This window comes from Pleurodeles waltl, chromosome 1_2 (assembly GCF_031143425.1).
Source record: "Pleurodeles waltl isolate 20211129_DDA chromosome 1_2, aPleWal1.hap1.20221129, whole genome shotgun sequence".
Taxonomy (NCBI): Eukaryota; Metazoa; Chordata; class Amphibia; order Caudata; family Salamandridae; genus Pleurodeles; species Pleurodeles waltl.
The window spans coordinates 405,174,748-405,193,937 of NC_090437.1; the positions used below are offsets into that span (position 1 = coordinate 405,174,748).

The 19,190-nt window shown below is 42.9% G+C and overlaps 1 protein-coding gene across 2 annotated transcripts in view; it reads right to left on the bottom strand.

The window, feature by feature from the left end:
- Positions 1 to 19,190, bottom strand: part of RIC1 (RIC1 homolog, RAB6A GEF complex partner 1) — a 673,031-nt gene that overhangs the window by 368,475 nt on the left and 285,366 nt on the right. For both annotated transcript variants that reach the window (XM_069240247.1, XM_069240239.1), the window contains exons 7-8: positions 18,232 to 18,323; positions 3,756 to 3,844 (exon numbers count right to left, since the gene is read on the bottom strand). In XM_069240247.1, the coding sequence (XP_069096348.1) occupies positions 3,756 to 3,844; positions 18,232 to 18,323 (181 nt within the window). The remainder of the gene's footprint in view (positions 1 to 3,755; positions 3,845 to 18,231; positions 18,324 to 19,190) is intronic.

Sequence of the window (19,190 nt, forward strand, 5' to 3'; positions counted from 1 at the left end):
TAGAACAAATAGAAAATGGTTTCCCAAACAGCTGGCCGCTAAGAAGCTAGTGCTGTGAAGTACTGCTAGCCATCAAGTTCCAAAATTACAGGGACCTGCATCTACTGTGTCACCTTAAGGTCAAGCAGCAGATGTACAGAAGCCTAAGTGTATTTTTGACAATGGGAAACGTGTGGGGTTGACGAGCATGATCAGTTGCTTCAGCTTTACAATGCTGCACGTAAGGGCAGCACTTGTTGTAAGAAGCTGGCTTTGTACCTGAAGCAAATTTCAAAATAAAATGCATATATTATATACTGCAAGACAGTTCCTGGACACTATATAAACTTTGAGGAGGCAGTCATCAGCAACCTCGTCTCGAATGAAGCTAGAGTTGTGCACATAAGCTGGAGTTGTGCACGAGTTTGTTTATGTTTTAAGGTTGGCTGGATTACACTTATCTAAACTACCTCCAAGAATTTCCAAACTTCTTCCAAGAACTTCAGAGAAGAAACACCACCTTTGTCACAAATGTCATGTTTGTGTCAGAGTGGGATTTCGGATAGCGACCACGTACTACTTTCTTTTGTGTCCTTCAAACTGTCTTGTGCCATCGCTAACATTTCAATTTGAACCACAGTAAGTTGAAATTCTGGGAAATTCTTTGAGAAAGGACGTTTTGTGGCAGTAGCCATTGCTTTGGATTTTTGTTTTTAAAGAGCATGTTTTCTTTCAATGTTGTTTGAATGGTATCTGATTTAGTAAGAGTGATATAAGTGAGTTCCTTCTGCACATATGTTTCACAAGTGTGGGTGTAATGCGTATGACTGTGAGAGACTATTTTGATTATGTTGGATAACTGATGAGGCTGAGATGTGCACTGCACAGTGTAAATGACTTAGGCTTACTGAGATTGTAGTTTGTGGAAGCGGGACTGAATGGCAAGAGGCAGTGTGCTGTTTTACTGAATGGTGGTGTGCTTGTTTTGCAAGTGACAGTTGGAGTATTGGGTGACTTGCACTGTGTGTGGTGGTAAACTGTGGAGTCTGCGGAGTGGCAGATGGCCTCTCTGAAAACTGGAGAAGTAGATCTGTGGGGGGTGTCAGTGTGTTATGTGGTCAATTGATTGGTTGCAAAAGGGATGTGTGAATGGATAGTAATACAGGTGGTATCATGAAGTGGCATTACTGCCAAAAAAGATGTGATCAATCTGCCATACCTAGTTTTCTGAAGGAATGGATGTAATTAGTTGATAATGTGTTTTAGTATGAGTAGAACTAATGTGCTTCTGTAAAGTATGAGGCACCTGTCTTAAAAGTGTATTGTGTATGAAGGTCTGCACTCACAATAGGATCCATCATCATTCTGGATGCAAGTCCAAGAAGGGCTTTGATTCGGCTTTTCAGTTTCCGGCCTAGATTAGCTATGTTCAGTTGCACTGCTGCCTTCGTTTTTAAGGTGTGCCGGGGCTGGATTAAAATTGATTGGTGATGGGTGATAATCTTAATTTTACCCCCACTTTCACAAGATTAAACCAAGTAATTAATTATGTTCTTACGGCTCTATTCTCACAGATATTCACAAATATATCTTGTTCATCAATGTGTTTCTGCCTATATGCTGGGCCTGTCTCACTTCATTATGCTTTGTCAAGACGTTGGCGCTAAAAATGTCTCCTTACACTTGCCTATGTCTTGAAGGGGCAGGGGGCACACTGATTCATTGTTTTTAAGTGCGAGAAAATGGATCCTACTTTCTGGTAACAACAATCTACCCTAACTGACTTTTTAATCATCTTCTGAACGGGGTACCCCCCTCAAGTATTACAGTCATTAAGAATCTGAGGTGTCATTTGATTCTAACTCATCTTTTGATCTTTAAATACTTACTGTAGCCAAAACGACAGATTACTATCTATGTAACCTTTCTAAGATCAAGCACTTTTTAAGCACACCTGCCGATACGCATTTGGTACAGGCAGGAGCACTTCTCGACTTTCATATTGTTCAATAGGGTACTTAAATTTGTCTCAAGACTCACTAGGCACGCTTAAGGCAGACCATATCGCTATCAGTAAAAACTACTCCAAATCACAGATCACCTAAAAGTTACGGTCTTGTGTATGGTATTGAAAGACAAGAAGGGATTACTTCCTCTGTATATGACAAGCAAGCCAATATCAGTTCCAACAATATACTAGAACAATTCCCCCACTGCGGATGCAAATCTCATTGTTTCAAAATGGCAATGTGTAAAACCAGGAGGGAAACTCCTCAGTGTAGTAGACGGCAAACTATGGAATAAGACCCTTTCCTCTTTGTGCCACCTTAGCAACTTTTAGACTATAGCCTGAACCACTTGCTAGTAAGCTAGTTTAATGTTTCCTTTATTGTGTTGTAAGAGGTTTAATAGTAGGAATGTAAATGAATTAGGATAAGGGGCATGTGCTAGATGCTATTTAATTATTATTTATGTGATACATGTTTTTGTTTGCTAAGTGCTCTACCATCGGTGTGCAGGATGAAAAAATGTTTTTTTAATTCTGGCTATGCGATCAGCTGTGTGATTAAGTAAGACTGATACAAGTGAATCTAAAGAAAATGTGAGGCCACGGCTGTGTGCTACTGTGCGGAAGTTTGTGTTCTCCTGTGCGCTCTAACTCACCCATGAAGTTGGGAGCCCTCACTGGGTGCTGCCCAATGACTGCCCATGTCCAGCAACTCCACTCTTTAATCTACATTGCTGCGTCTGGTGAAGATGGGATCATCAACAAATGTGGTCTCTGGGAATCTGCTCACAAATGAACCAACAAAACCCATACCGTGGCCATCCAGCTCTTGGTTCCCACAATGGCCCTTGACGTCAAGGTGGGAGTCATGTACCAATAGGATAAACTTCTTCCACTCCCTTTTAAGGTGTAAAGCATGCTCGTTGCCACCAATACCAGATGTCACAAAGGATTGCTTTGAAGGCAGTGCCCTTGAGAGCCACATTTGTCAGAGAACAGCACTCATTCTTACCTACTTCCTTGAAGATGACACTCTCGCACACCAATGCATGCATGGTCAGCAGTGCTTAATTGGTAAATAAAAAGGTGCCGGTGTTCAAAGCCCGCCTCTTAAACACGCGGCGGCTGCAATTAAATGTGTGAACATGGAATACTGAGGCGGCGTAATCCTGGAGCCATCTCGGGCCTCTTTAATCTATACAAAGCCACTCCCTACCCCTTCAGCTCACTCTTGCAGCTTTCTACTTTCTCCCTTTGTGACGCTTTTCCGTTCTTCCCTTCATCCGTCTTTCCCATATGTGTCTTTTTCTCCCAGCAAGTGCTTGAGGCGGAAGAATAAGCCCCGGCGCTCAGCACCGGAAACAACAAGCACAAATTAAGCACTGATGGTCAGCCAATCCAAACAAAACCACCAGGCATACATGAATGTATTACCTCATTTTGGTTCTTACATCACACTACCTTGGATGAGGAGGATACTTTTTTGCTGCCTATGAAATCCCCAAACGTGCCTCGGGTATGGCCTAGAAAGCACTAAGTATTAATAAGCAATATCCCTTTATATTTGTCGGAAGGTACCCTGCCAGTATTTATCTGAGGGTTCTGAAATATTGAAATTTGGACAAAATGAACCTGCAAAAAACAGAAATCAAATTATCATTTTAGTGCTGCTGGTGATTTTTCAAAAGGCCTAATAAAACACAATTTCATTTTAGTTTTCATTAAGTATAATCACTTATTAGAAAACAGCTGTAGAACTGCAGCTTACCGGGATATTGCTTTGGTGTTAGCTCCAACTTGTGAGACAGCTGCATGGCTCCTGTGGCATTATCAATCGTATAAACTTGAACAGAACCGCTGAGAAAAGTAACAGAAATATGTATGTAGAAATGTAAATAAAAATCTACTCTGTCCTTCATGAATAGGTTTGCTAGCTAGTTCGTGAGCAACCAAACATACTAAACAGTCACAAGTGCAAAATAATATGAGGGCATTGTTTTTAGCACATAAAGATACGCAAGGCTAACATGTTCAAAATTGTTTGTTTAAAGCTTTCATAAACATTTTACCCATTCTGCATGAAAGACTTTGAAAGTCCATTTCCATTATTAATGAACTAACCCCTAGACAATAGGTAATTTTTGGGTGCATTTGACTGATTCAATCGGGTAGTTCGCCAAACAAGCTTGTAGTTCATCAATAATTAAGGACCGAAAATGAAAGAAGCGACAGGTGTGTTTCTGACACGTAATTCAGAAATAACAAAATGCAAATCCATTCCCTATTATAGTAGACGACATTAAAGATTTTAATGCTAGTGGTTGATCTCTCACCCTCCCAAAACAAGCGTGCCAACATCAGGCACACCACCCAATCCTATAAGAAAGAGGGTTCATTGAGCTATTGAACATACGAGTGTGCTTTTAAAATTTAACACAAATTGAAGAACAATCCAGACACAGTAGTCCATGCAATGACAGAAAATGTATGTTTTTTGTTGATCTGTTTCAAACACGTCGTTTGGGCCGTCTACACTAATGAATTCATAACAGTTTGTAGTAGACGCTTCTGCTCTCATGTACCCCTAGAGATGCTATGTAGAATCAAATTTATTAGAACCCACAGGCAACAGATAAACGTATTGCTTCCTATACATTTCGTTGGATACAAACTGCCAGCAAATACTTCTTTCAAACAAAAGAGAGCTTTTTCAAGGCTTCAAATTAGTTTGCTCTGTGTTCTCTCACATATAGATGTAATGTTGGGTTTTCGCTCAACATGTAATACGTTGCCTAATCAAGTGAAAACTCTAGCCTTGAAAAGGCATTTATTTGCACAGAAGACATCGGCTGCCATTTTCAGTACAGTAAAATTGATTGAAACCAATACTTTCAAAGTGTGGCTGTTAATACCGATCACCAGATCTGGAAGAACACATGACCTTTTGATTTTTCTTTCTGCGGATTTTTAAGTAAGATCTATTCATTCGTTTGTATTTTGGTGTCCGTAATATAGAATTTCCTAGCTTTCGTAAGGAAAAGTTGGAAAGTTTCAATTCTATTAAGGACACAGAGGCGAGGATTATGCTCATCGTTCTTCACTTTAATAAACAGCAGCCTTAAAAACAAAAATACATTTCCTAACAAACATTAACAAACATCATAACCAATCAACATTAAGTTAATTTAATATGGTCCATTATCATTGTTTATCCCCCCCCCCCCCCCCCCCTTTTTCATACGAAAAATGTCATCCGTCCTCGAGAGCCCTCCCAACTTTGGCTCACTCCTGCTTAGTTACATCATTCTCTAAACATAAAAACCATACCTATGAAATCCACTCACAATTACAATCCATACTCGACTAGAACACAAATACTACTGAAAAAACATACCACAGTTCATACATTATCAAGATGAATCACGTTTGTTTAATTCTACAAATCAATTACTACCATAACTGAATTATAATTATCCCTACAAGAACTCCATAAATTGCCTCTCGTACAACCCCTCTCAGGGAGGGAAATCGGTCCTGATGGAGTGAGAATAATTTTCGCGTCCGTGTCCTAAATAGAATTGAAACTTTCCAGTACAAAGGCTAGGATATTTTTTATTCTCTGTCAGGGCCGGAGGCGAGGATTATGCTCATTCAAAGCTTATTCACCACCAAGGCAGCTATATCCACTACTGGTTTAAAATAAAATGTCTTAAAGGTGGACTCTGAGGACCAATCAGCCCCATTCACTTTGTCTTCGAGACGACCTCCCAGATAAAATGCTTTCGGAGGCCACAGTGCTTCTTGCTGAATGTTCACCAAACACAGATGTATCAATGCCCGCAGGGCTAGGGTGGGAGAAGAAACTGCCTTAAACGGTTTGCATAGAGCTATCAAGAGCTGTCGCTCCCCGGCTGGGCATGACTATTATGTTAAAGCTTCATAAGCTTTTAGGCATTTAACGACACACAATTTTGGGGCACTGACAAACCTAGGGCTAGAAGCTACTATCAAATCACATTTCGCTCGTCTTATAATATGGAAAAAGACCCCTTCAGGTGTAACAATCCTACCTGTAATATCTGGGGTCTGGATATCTGACACCCTCTTGCAGGAGATCAAACACAGCAACATGGCCAACTTAGCTAATAACTGCTTCCTGGACAGAGACTTATTACTTGGCCATGACTGATATAAATTAAGGACTGCATTAACATCCAACAGAAAAGAATACTTGACAGTAGGAGTAACTGAATCTTACACCCCTCATCAATTTGCTTAACAAAGGATGCTCTTCCACTGAAAAACCCTTTACTGGAAGAGGGCCTGCTAACATAGCCGAACGGAAAGTATTTACTCACCTGTAAGCCATAACTCCACTCACCAGCAAGGAAAAAAATAAATCACAATAAGTACAATATGGATCAGTGTCTCTCTGCACACACCATTGCACCCATCTTACCCAGGCAGACCGTTCTCTCATTGGTGCCATCTGCCCAGGCTTTGGACCAAATGTTTTGAGCTTCTGGCGAATTTCCACGGACTTTCCTTCGAGACCTGTAATCGAGACCTGTAAGATTCCCCTCCAGAACCCGGCGATGAGGGTTCTAGCAGAATATCCTGCCTGTGGGGTTGACAGATTGGAAAATCCCAAGAAAGTTCCATCATCACTGGAAACCAGACTTGGGATCTCCAAATCGATGTGATCACCACAAGATTCGCTTGTTACCATTTGACTTGCATGGCCACTCGCATTAACATTGCAAACGGGGTAAATGCATATCCCTCTTCCTTGTTCCAAACCTGGGGGAAATTCTTCTGTCACATCTGCCAACATATCCGGCCTCCAGCTGAAGAACCAGTCCAGTTGACGGTCGAGATGTGAAGTAAAGAGATCCACTGAAAATGGCCCTCAGAGTCCTCTGAGAGCTCAAAATACCTCTGGATGCAGCTGCCTCGTGCTGAGATCTTGAAGATGACGGGAATGTAAATTGCTAACTTTTAAGATTTCTTTGGGAGGTATTCCGCTGTCACTGAAATGTTGTGTTCCAGATAGTGGCTACAGGAACTCTTCACCAGATCTGCCAGCATCTTCAACCTTGGACTCCCGAGGCAATTGATATACCGGACCGCTGAGATGTTGTCCATTTTTAGCAACAGCGAGCAACTCACTCTGTCCTGCATCCAACAGGTGATCACACAAGATCCTGCCAGGAGCTCTAGGCAGTTGATGTGAAGTGACTGCTCTTCGGATGACCATTTTTCTCCTGTGGACACACCACCGCAGTTGAGGCCCCAGCCCAATTTGCTGGCATCAGGCTCAATCGCCATATCCAGGGCAGAATTAAGGATGGTTCTCCCATTCCAGGCCTCCAGGTGATTCAACCACCACTGCAATTCGACCCTAGCCGCCTCAGATATCTGAACTTTTGTCCAATACAATGCGCCTTTCTGAAGCTGTTGCGCCTGTAATCGTTGCAGCATCTTGGGGGGCCTGGGAAAATCATCTGGATGCAGGATGCTAACAGCCCTATCAGATGAGCTAGCTGTCTGAGAGATACGTGTGACTTGGACATCGTCTTCCTGATCTTGTGACGAATCTTCGCCATATTCCTTGACTTGCAGTAATTTATCACTAACCCCCAAAATGTTGTCTGTTGAGTTGGAACCAACAGGGTCTTGCTTATGTTGATTATGAAGCCCAGAGGTTCCAGCAAGTCCACCGCCATCTGGAGGCGGGATGAGAGAGAACGGGGACATAGATTCATCAGGAGAATGTCATGGAGGTACACCATCAAACGGATGCTTCTGGAGCAATGGAAAGCCACCACCAGCTTCAGCACCTTGGAAAAACACTAAGGGGCAGAGGACAGGCCGAAGGGCAAAGTCTGAAACTTGAACACCTGTTAACTCCAGAGGAACTGTAAAATCCGGCGATGCAGCAGGAAGACTGGACCTGTTAAGATAACGCACCCTTCAGGTCCAAGCGGACCAGCCAATCCCCTGGACGTAGAAGATCCCTCAGTAGATGGATTCTCTACATCCTGAAGTGGTGATAAACCAACAATTGGTTGACCTCCCTAAAAATTATGACTGGACGTTGAGCCCTGCCTCTTGTGTCCACGATACAAATGTGGCTGACAAATATAGAAGGGTGGAGCTCTGAAGAAAAAAACTCCCCTTTTACAAAAGTTCTCCTACCTCCTGATTTACAAGGGCCACCTGGCTTTCTGTAAATAACAAAAGACGGGGAGGACAATCTTGAACAGGGTTCCCCACAAATTCCAGTTGAAAACCCTGGAAGAAAAAAAAAAAAAAACTCTGCAAGACCCATGCGTCAGACATGATCTCCATCCAAACAGAGGCAATCTTCTCTCTACCTTTACACCACAACCTGCCCTGGCAAAAATCTTAGAAGAAAAAATATTTTTGATGGAGGCCTGAGCCTTATTCAAAGAACTGAACGTGGCCACGCAAACTTGTCTAATTATTTAATGAAGGGTTCCCCATACAATCTCCCCTGTGCACAAGGGCACGACTTGGAAACAGCCAGATCACCCAGCTTCGGATCCACTTTAATCAAGAGCGAATGCCGTCTCTCCACCGAAAGCGTGCAATTCAAACTGCCAACAAAATGACTGCTCTCTGGGCAAAGCAGAAAGAACCTCAGGATACATAGGCTCGCCCGCTTGCTTGTCTTCTTCAGCCATATTCAAAAATTTCGTGACTGGCCTTGTCAAATCCAAAAGCTTGTCCTGACAAGACTGCCAGGAGTGATTTATGCCCTTCTTGGGGACCCTAATATATTTCATTAAGGTGACCATGTGCTCATCTATTTCTGGGGTGCAAGCCACCTTACCCTCCAAGAACGAAGTGAGTACTCAGCACACATGTGGGCTCTAACCTCCTTGTCTCGCGGCCTGCGCAGTCTCCACACCACCTTCTCACTGGGGGACCACTGAGCAGACTTGGGATGAATGAGCTCCTCTGGGTCTAGCATATACGGCACAAAGGAGTCTGAGGCAGGTGAAGGGACCTTGGGGTTGGAGGACTCATCTATCGATGGACGCCAGGGCCTAGAAGGGTCCAGATCCCCATCCGAATTGCCTTCCAACTCATCTGCTGGGGGAGAGGAAGGTGGCAGGACTAATGGCTCTGCTGGGGGCGTTTCCTGCAGGAAGGCCTTTTTTAAGAGCACAAAGGCATCCAGATTTACACCGTGGTCTGCAGGGCGCTTAGAGGCTTGCCATGGGGTCCTGGCTTGCTGAGTATGAGCCAGCAGCTCGATTTTCTTCTCTAAGGGTGCCATGGCCAACAACTCAGCCTGCTGAATAGAGGCATCCATAGCCTCACATAAATGCTCATCAAGAGAGAGGAAGGAAATCTCTTCCTTCGCATATTCATCCCCTGCCTCCTGCATGACGACAGAATTTGTAAGTTGCTACGAAACTAGCCAATATGTGAGTCAGATACTCCAGAAATGAGACCACACTCTTCAATATCCCAAGATAATGACAGCCTGGATTGGTACCAGCGGTGCCGTAGGGCATATGAAACTGGTGTTAACTGAGGCACTGAGCTTTGGAAAAACTCCAGCAGGGAGGAATTACAGTGCTCACACCACAGTCATGTCCCAAATGACTCCAGACGTGCCCCCAAATTAACCAGCAAGGCCTCAGCTCTACAGAGCGAGCACAACCTATGGGATACATTTTACTGACCCAACCACTTGAGCATGGCAGCCGCTGCTTACCGAAACAAACATCTACTGCAGTAGCACTCTCAATACGGACTCCGTAAGGGGCGTGGAGGCTTCCAGGCTGAGTGGGGCAATGTGGTGCAGGCCAACACTCCCTGATGCGAGGCTATGCTCCTGTAATCACAGAACCCTGGCAAGCCGCTGGCAAAGCCTGATGATCATCTGTCTCATGTCCCTGCACCTTCTGGGTTTTGGAGGGCCTAGCTGCGCACAAGTGGCCCCAGAGATCAAAACTGAAGCTACGTGAGGAGCACTGAAACATGAGCCTGCAGACTGCAGAAAAAGAAGCACATTAGAAGCAGTGAAATGACCAGCACAATGAATTCCAGTCACAATTAAGTACTAAACCAACCAAGACATTGAGGAGACAAAATACTGCACTTAACTCACGGCTGCTGAGCAGCTAAGAAAGAGGCGGCATAAACAGCGATAATGGACTATACTGAATGAACTGTATGTTGCTTGGTTATGAAGTTTGTTCTTTCCCTTATGGTTTCTTAGGAAAGGGAGTACTTTCTTTTTAAGGCTGTTGTTTATTAAAGATTAGCATAATCCTCACCTCTGGTCCCGACACAGAATTCACATTTTATTCTGTCACCAAAGCAGTGGGCACAGGGTCAGCCCACTGCAGACACTGGCTTATACACAGGTCTCACTGCAACAGCATTCAAGCTCTTTCACAATGTGCACAGCCACACAAAATTAGTCCTTTTCAGGTCTAGGACTACTGATCCATGTATGCTTTTTCATTTAAAAAATGTTTTTTTGCCTTTAAGGTTGTGTTTTACATTGGCAAGGGTCCACAAATCCCACTAACACTGCTACTGAGTCACACGTCCTCACTGCATGCATAGTTCATTACTTTTCCCTAGAAGTAATAAAAAAATGGATGCCAATGAATATGCATGCGTCTATATGTATGAGTGTCCATCTCAATGTTTTTCACTTTTAGAAAAACCATTCAAAGATGGTCATTTATGCATGTGCACATGTAGGAAGACATGTTTCAATGATTTCCGTAAAACCTTGCAACAAAAGCCATTTCAAGATGCCAACAATGTGTGTGCTTGCATGGGTGGCTATCTTTGAATGTTTTTGCAAAGATGTTTTTAAATAACTTTTTCAAACTAAACAAGCATTAGCACAGCCAATTATTTGTCAGCCTAAACCATACCTACCAGCTTTATCAATATTTGTTGTTAAATGTTTGAATAGTACATTAGTAAGTTGGAATAAAAAACAGGGCAAAACCCGGTCATTCTAGAAAGGTGAAGAGACCAATTCCAGGTAAATGTGAATGCAGGGCTTCAAACCTAATTCTTAAGTATGTGCCTTATTGCCAATAATTTATCCAGCACCAAGCAATATTACCAAAAAAAAGGTACACAGTTTCTGCATCTTAACATCTGTTACACTACGAAATATGCGTGTCTGCTGAGGCATCTTTGTTTTGTGGTCCAAACTACCACTGTCTTCATAAGAAATATACTCTTTTCCAATGTCAACTGTGCCAAGATTCATTATTTCTTCCAGCAGCTAAACGTCATGCAATACTAGGGGTGGAAGGAAATTAATATCTCTAGCAAGCAATATTTGTACCTAATAAAACACAATCATATTACACATTATGAGCTCAAGCGTCTATTTAAATTCCAAGGGCATACTTAAAACCACTTGTAACTATGGATGAGATTGTCATTCTAAATCCTCAAAGAAGCAACTATAAAAGATATGGAAAACATACGAAAAATTAATATGATATTATTTTACACAGCAGCTTTACAAAAACTGGATTCGCTTACATGGATTGGAAAGATAATACTGCAGATGCTAAACATCGTTTTTGCAAAACAGCAAACTCTGCATACTGGAAAATCGTATGTCTGATAACGCAAAGCATAAGGTTCCCTGACGCAAACATTCCTAAAATAAAGAGAGCCCTACGAATTCAAAGCTGGATAGTTTGCAACAGTTTTATTCGCACACGTTTATTTTTGAAAAATGACTGAAATCGTTTAACACATGTAGCATACAACCAGGCCAAAATCAGATACATATTTCAGAAATTACATGGTGTCAACGTCACACTGGGTGTGCACTGTATTAGCAGAAACTAAACTATCACAGAGGAACGCAAACTAATTTCAAATGAACCCAAAACACACCAGGAGACATGTCGGTATAATGTAAAAGATGCACCTTACACCTATAGGAATTGACTGCTAAGAGCAAATGGCATTCACAATAATGTAAATGGCAGGGTGGTGATCTTTCCAATGTGCTGAAAGCCTACCTAGACACAAACAAATTCACAAAACACTGCACTACCCATGCATCAATTTGCAATTTTGTTATGTGCATTTGTACGATGCTTAGCATCATTTGTATGGCTCCGTATTCCTTTTGGCATTGGGAACCTTTAGAAGATCTGGAGGACATGCTGACCAGAGTCAAAGTTGTTTGTTGACATTTATTTGATGGTCTTCTATGGTTGCCCTATTGGGTAGTGGTAGAGAGGATGTAACAGGCTAAAAGGACAAACTAAGCTACATACTTCAAAATTCGAACCTTCACTTACAGACTTCCAGCATGACTACTAAGCATCGCTGAAGCAATCAGGATCCACTGGTTTGAACTAGACGATCTCAGGCTTAGTCGGAACCAGCTACACTGCACGGCGCAGCCAACCTTACCTTCCAGCTGGATATTCCAGTTATTTTAAACATACATACATTCATTCTACACGATCTAGGTAACCTGCCATGCATTGAGGTGTGCTACGGAGAGGAACAATATGAAATTCCTGATACTGGCAGGAAAGAAACTAAACGCATAAACATTTGAGCATGAAACAATGTGTTATTTGGCTTGTGACATTTTAGCTTCCTTATATTTCTTAAAGGTGTAGGATTTTATCAGTTTCAAACGAATTCATCACGCATTGCTGTACACTAATATTAATGTTATGTATCTAATCATGCAAATGTTTTAAGTTATTATGCATACATAAATAGTCAATTTGGCCTGCAATGTGGAAGTGAAGAGTAGTGCACCACTTAATTAACTAATTTGGCTCATCACAGATTGAGCTCCACACATCTGTGATATGAAATGCTGAGAGAGACTGAAATAGCTGAACTACAAAGTGACTTCGTTTCCAGGTAGATGGATCATAGAAGGCAGCTTTCAATTAGACGAATATGTTGGCTAGTTCATTTAATCAAATACTACTTCAACCTTTACATAACATTCACAAATAAAGTAAGAGGGAATTGTTTCCTCTGGTCACCAGAGCACACTATTCACAATTATATAGAGTGTGGCACTTCACTGTACCTGCCCACCAAACACGACAGCCAACCCTGCTCAACCTACCTTGGTTCTACCTTTCCATTACAAACTCTACACAGAAAGAAAGAAAAGGCTAGGATACATTTCTGATTAGCAGTCTCTTTGCAATACCCAGCCTACAGATTATCCGAAGCCCTACAAACCTTTTCAAAGAACATCACATTTGTCTTTTTCATAATAGCCACCTGTCTCATTTAAACAACTATAAATGCTCACACTATCACCACAAACAAGCACTGCCAAAGCCAATAGGTCTCGTCTATGCAAGAGCTATTGGTTTCACCAATGTGTTTTAGCCATGTTGTACACCAGTGTGGCTGCTGTTTAAGCATGGCAAAAAGTTAGGGGCATAGAGTGGAGTGTCTTATAGTAGAGCAGCGCAGCGTGTAGACGAGTGGCATAGAGTGGCGCATAGTGGTGTGCAGTCGAGTGGCATAGAGTGGAGAGTGGTGCACAGTGGCATAGAGTGGCGTATAATGGAGTAGATTGGCATAGAGCTGAGTAGAGTGGCACAGAGTGAATGAGTGTCATCTAAGAGTGGAGTGTCATGGTGGAGAGAGTCTTCGTGGAAAGTGTAGTGGTGAAGAGTGTCGTGGTGAAGAGTGTCATGGAGTAAAGTGGTGTAGAGTGGTATAGAGTGCCGTATAGTGGAAGTCAGAGTGGAGTAAAGTATAAGAGTGGAGTTGCATAGACTGGTGTACAGTGGAGTGGTGCAGTGCATTGTAGTGTGTTGTAGACTGAAGTGAGGTAGAGTGGAGTGGTGCAGAGTAAAGTGAGTAAAGTGGCATAGAGAGTAGCATCGAGTGGAGTAGAGGGGCGTATAGTTGCATTGCATGGCATGTAGTGGCACTGAGTATTGTAAAGTGGCATAGAGTGGTGGGGCGCAGAGGGGCAAAGGGCAGAGTGGTGGGGCGCAGAGGGGCACAGAGCGGAGTGGTGGGGCACAGAGCGGAGTGGTGGGGCACAGAGCGGAGTGGTGGGGCACAGAGCGGAGGGTTTGGGGCCTAGAGCGGAGGGTTTGGGGCCTAGAGCGGAGGGTTTGGGGCCTAGAGCGGAGGGTTTGGGGCCTAGAGCGGAGGGTTTGGGGCCTAGAGCGGAGGGTTTGGGGCCTGGAGCGGAGGGTTTGGGGCCTGGAGCGGAGGGTTTGGGGCCTGGAGCGGAGGATTTGGGGCATAGAGCGGAGGGTTTGGGGCATAGAGCGGAGGGTTTGGGGCATAGAGCGGAGGGTTTGGGGCATAGAGTTTAGTGGCTCAGAGTGGAGTGGCCTAGAGTGCAAGGGCATGGTGTGTCATGAAGTGTTATAGAGTGGAGTGTAAGGGTGGAGTAAAGTGGAGTAGAGTGGCATAGAGTGGAGCAGAGTAGAGTGCCATAGAGTGGAGCAGAGTGGAATAGAGTGCAGTAGGGTGGCACAGAGTGGCATGAGTGGATGAGTGTCATGGAGTAGAGTGTTGTTGTGGCGAGTGTTGTGGTGGCGAGTGTCATGGAGGGGAGTGGTGTAGAGTGGCGGAGAGTGGAGTGGTGTAAAGTTGAGTGGAGGTGAGTGAGGTAGAGTGCCATAGAGTGTGGAAGGTGTAGAGTGGAGTAGAGTGTCAGAGTGGAGTACAGTGGCACAGAGTGGATAACAGAGTGGCATAGAGTGGAGCAGAGCAGAGTGGCATATAGTGCAGTAGGGCGACACAGAGTGGCATGAGTGGATAAGTGTCATGAAGTAGAGTGTTGTGGTGGTGGGTAGTGCTGTGCTGGGAACTGCCGGGGCTTAGTGTCACGGCGGGGTGTGGAGTAATGTAAAGTGGTGGAGAGTGGAGTGGTGTAAAGTTGAGTGGAGTAGAATGCCATAGAGGGGTGTATAGTGCCATAGAGTGGAAGGTGTAGAGTGTAGTAGAGTGTCAGAGTGGAGTTGCATAGAGTGGTGTACAGTGGAGTGGTGTGGGACATGGTAGTGGGTTGTAGAATAGAGGGGCATAGAATAAAGTGAGTTGAGTAAGGTGGCATAGAGAGGGTAGCATAGAGTAGCGTAGAGTGGCATACAGGTGAGGAGCTAAGACTGGTGGGGCTTAGAGTGGCGTGGAATGGCATAGAGTGCAGGGGCTTAGATTCCATGGGGCATAGAGTGTCGTGGAGTGTCAGAGTGGAGTAAAGTGTTGGAGACTGGAGTAGAGTTAAAATGCAGCAGCAAGGAGTGGTGTAGAATGGAGCAGCGTGGTGTAGAGTGGAGAGGGATAAAGTGTTGTAAAGGTGACTAGTGTACAGTGGAGTGGTGTAGAGTGAAGCAGCATAGAGAGAATCGGCATACAGTGGAGTAGAGTGGAGGGGCATAGAGTGGACTAGGGTGACGGAGAGTGAAGTGGCACAGAGGGGAATAAAGTGTCATAGAGTGGAGTGGTGTACAGTGGAGTGATGCAGACTGGAGTGGTGTACAGTGGAGTGATGCAGAGTGGAGGGCCATAGAGCAGGATAATGGCGTGCGGTGGCATAGAGTGGAGTGGTGTAGAGAGGAATGGTGTAGAGTACAGTAGTGTAGTAGAGTGAAGTAGCTTGTCGCGGAGTGTCAGAGTGGAATAAATTGGTGTGTAATGGTGTACAGGAAACTGCATAGTGTGTCAGAGTAGAAGGTTGTAGAGCAGAGGGACGCAGAGTGTCAAATAGTGGAGTGTCAGAGTGGAGAGTCGCACAATGGAGGGTTCCGGAGGTGGGTAGAGTGAAGTATCGTAGAGTTGTGTAGTGTGGATTGGCACATATTGGAGTAATGTATTGTAGAGTGGATTGTCATGGAGTGGTGTAGAGTAGAGTTGTGGAATGGAGTACATTTGTAGCAGAGTGGAGTAGTCGTGGAGTGGAATAAAGTGGAGTTAAGTAGAATGGAGTGGCATAAAATGGAATAGAGTTGCTTAGAGTGAATTGGCAGAGAGTAGAGTAGATGGCATGGAGTGGAGCAGAGTTGTAGCTTGCACTAGAGGAGACTGGCGTAGAGTGGCATAGAGTGAAGTAGAATGTCGAAGAGTGATGTGGAGTACAGTGGAGTGGTGTACAGTGGATTAACGTGTCAGCGTGAAGTGGGGTAAAATGGCATGGAGTGGCACTGAGTGTCGTAGAGTGTCAAGACAGTGTTGTGAAGTGTCATGGAGTGGCGTAGAGTGAAGTTACGTAGATTGGGGTGGCATAAAATGGAATAGAGTTGCTTAGAGTGAAGTGGTATAGTGTTGCCTAGAGTGGAGTAGAGTGGAGGGGTGCATAGTGGAGTGGTCTAGAGAAGAAGACTGGCACAGAGAAGAGTGGTGTGAAGTGGCATGGCATAGCGTGGCATAGCGTAGAGTGGCATGGTGTAGAGAAGAGTGGCCTAGAGAAGAATTGCAGAGACAAGTGGCATAGAGAAGAGTGGTGTAGAATGGTGTGGCATAGAGGAGGAGCGGTGTAGAGTAGCATGGCGTAGAGTGGCATATGCACGGTGTGGTACCGCACTGCCATTACAGACAGCACATTTTTAATTGAAATGACCATTACATTTATTTAAACATGCAGTTTTACTGATAAAACTATACACAAATGATAATTTGTGGAAATGGCATCACCTAGTGTACTGATTTCTTCTGATTGTATTAAAATAATCGTTTCTACCACACTTCAGAATAACAAAAATGTGCATCATTTGTGCTTTCCTAATTCTAATGCTGAAATATTTGCCCAGTTCATTGTCAGACATTTCAATTTTGTTCATTGTGAAGCATGCAAATGTGCTAGGAAAAGCTCTTTCCTTTCCGACCCCGAATATCCATCAAGATTGTTACATAAATTCTCTCACTCTGAAGTCTGCGAAAGAGTAGTAAACACTGAGCTTCCTCAGTAGACATTTGTCCTCAGTCTTTGAATGCGCAGCAAATTGACAAAATAAGAACACAATTTAAAGGCCTGTTTAGAGAACGTGAACACTCAAGGAAAAATAGATTAAACTGGCTATGCTCCAATGGAGGGACAAAGACATACTGGACAGCCTAAAACAAATAAAGCTAGCATATAGAAAGCAAACAAATGTGATTTACAAACCACAAAGCCAATGGCAAGCAATGAGCATGCATTCCCACAGGAGCTTTCAAAATGCCCAAGAAGTCTTTTCAACACTGTCTGGTAGGCTTTGACCTCAAAAGCACTCAAACCACAAATATTCTTCCATATGTACCAAAAGAACTTTCAAGAAAAGTTCTACAGAAATGCTTTTAATTACCTTGAATCCTCTACTACGTTCTACAGCATGGGCCTCACTTGGCCAAAATCCCACTAATACATTATGATTCAAAACAATTTTCAGTACGTTTGGTAATGCAAATTTATAGTCTGAAAAGGAAATATGATTTGAGGGAATGATAATACACAGTAATGTATGAGGAGTGCAACATTAAATAGGGGGTAAACAACATTTCGCTAAAAATAAAACACAAATATCTGTTATTAAAATGTCTGTGTTTACTGGTGTAACATGCAAGTGGTATCCTGAATCGAAGTATTTAACTGGCTTATAGTTAACCTGGGACTATATAAGCCATTTCCACAAGGGTTCTGAATTATAAACAATACATAAGTTTAGTAAATGGCTGGAACACCTCTTTTACTATCATTAAACATATAGATACATTATACCTATAAATTATCTATGAAATAATATATTCATTGATTTAAACACTTTAATTCTTGGGTACTAAAAGAAATTCACTTTTTTCGGACTGGCAGTCAAAAAAAATCTTATGTTACACTGTACATGGTCTGGAATTTTATAGTCCTTTCACCAGACATTCTTCACAATTTAATGAATTATTCTTGAAAAAAACTTCTTATGCCAAATTTCACGAGTAGAACCCATGATATTTAGAAGAGAAACAGGAATTAATAACTTATCTTCTACTTGGACATAACTGAATGTTTTCCACAGCACTACAGTATGATGTCTCATACCACAGTGTAATTCAAATATATGACCTTGGCATGTTTCCGATCTAATTAACAGTGCATGAAACTGCAGTTTTTTATACAGACATGGTAATAAGAAAGAGCAAATGTGTCCACAACTGAGAAGCAGAAATCAGCCTTATCAAATTCACCTACAGCTAAGAAATGGTCATGTTGTTTAAAACAATTAATAACTTACTTAGCACATCCGAACGCCATCAGCCTGTATTTGTTGTTCACTGCCACACAAGTACCATCGACAACATCCTGCGCCCACACGCCACGAAGGTGCTACAAGAAAAAGTGTTGCAAACATTTGAAAAGGAAGCAGAATGTTTTAGTCTTGGCTTTACTACTTATTGGACAAAACGTTTCTGCATATGCAGTGTAAAAAAATGGAATCCTATGTAAGTAGCCTCAAGTGTTCCTGTTGGCTGCTTGCCTACCTTCTATCATTTCACTGGGATATAGGAGCACAGCCATCAAGTCTTGGAAGTTGGAGGCCTGAGACAGGAGACTCCAGGACACTGGGGTGCCATTATCTATGTGGGGACTGAAAGTCACAGAAAGACTATCAACTACGCCATGCAGAGTCTAGTAAATGACATGAATAAACACTTCAGGTGCTTGTTGAGTTCCCTTGTGCTTCGTCTTTTTGTACGTATAAATAGTATATTAATGTATGATTTTGTTTCTGCAATGACAAGACTAGTGGGGTTCCAGATTCAGATTTTACAGTCTACAAAAAAATGAGCTGGGTGTTCCCACTAGCAGCCATGGCAGGTAATTTGACAAAATTGAGGGCCACTGCCAGTCCCTCTCCAAACTTTGGCCCCAAGAAAAAGCAAACCTGAAGCTGATCAATTAAATGGCTGAAATTAGTAACCTTCTAGAAGATATAGTGTCATTACTAGATGACAAGGAATACACGTCTCAAACCAGTGGTTGCATAAAAAAAGGTTTGCCAATGTTGAAACATTGTACACGAGTGCTTAGAAAGTTGTATTATATACTAACGGTTTACAGTTTTCATGAAATGTGGTCTTGTCAAAACATGAACTTACTACATTCATTGCTGTTTAGGCGATACAAGGCCTGTAAAATGCCGGAAACCATAAACAGCTGATTCAATATTAAGAGTTCCTTGCACTAGTTGAG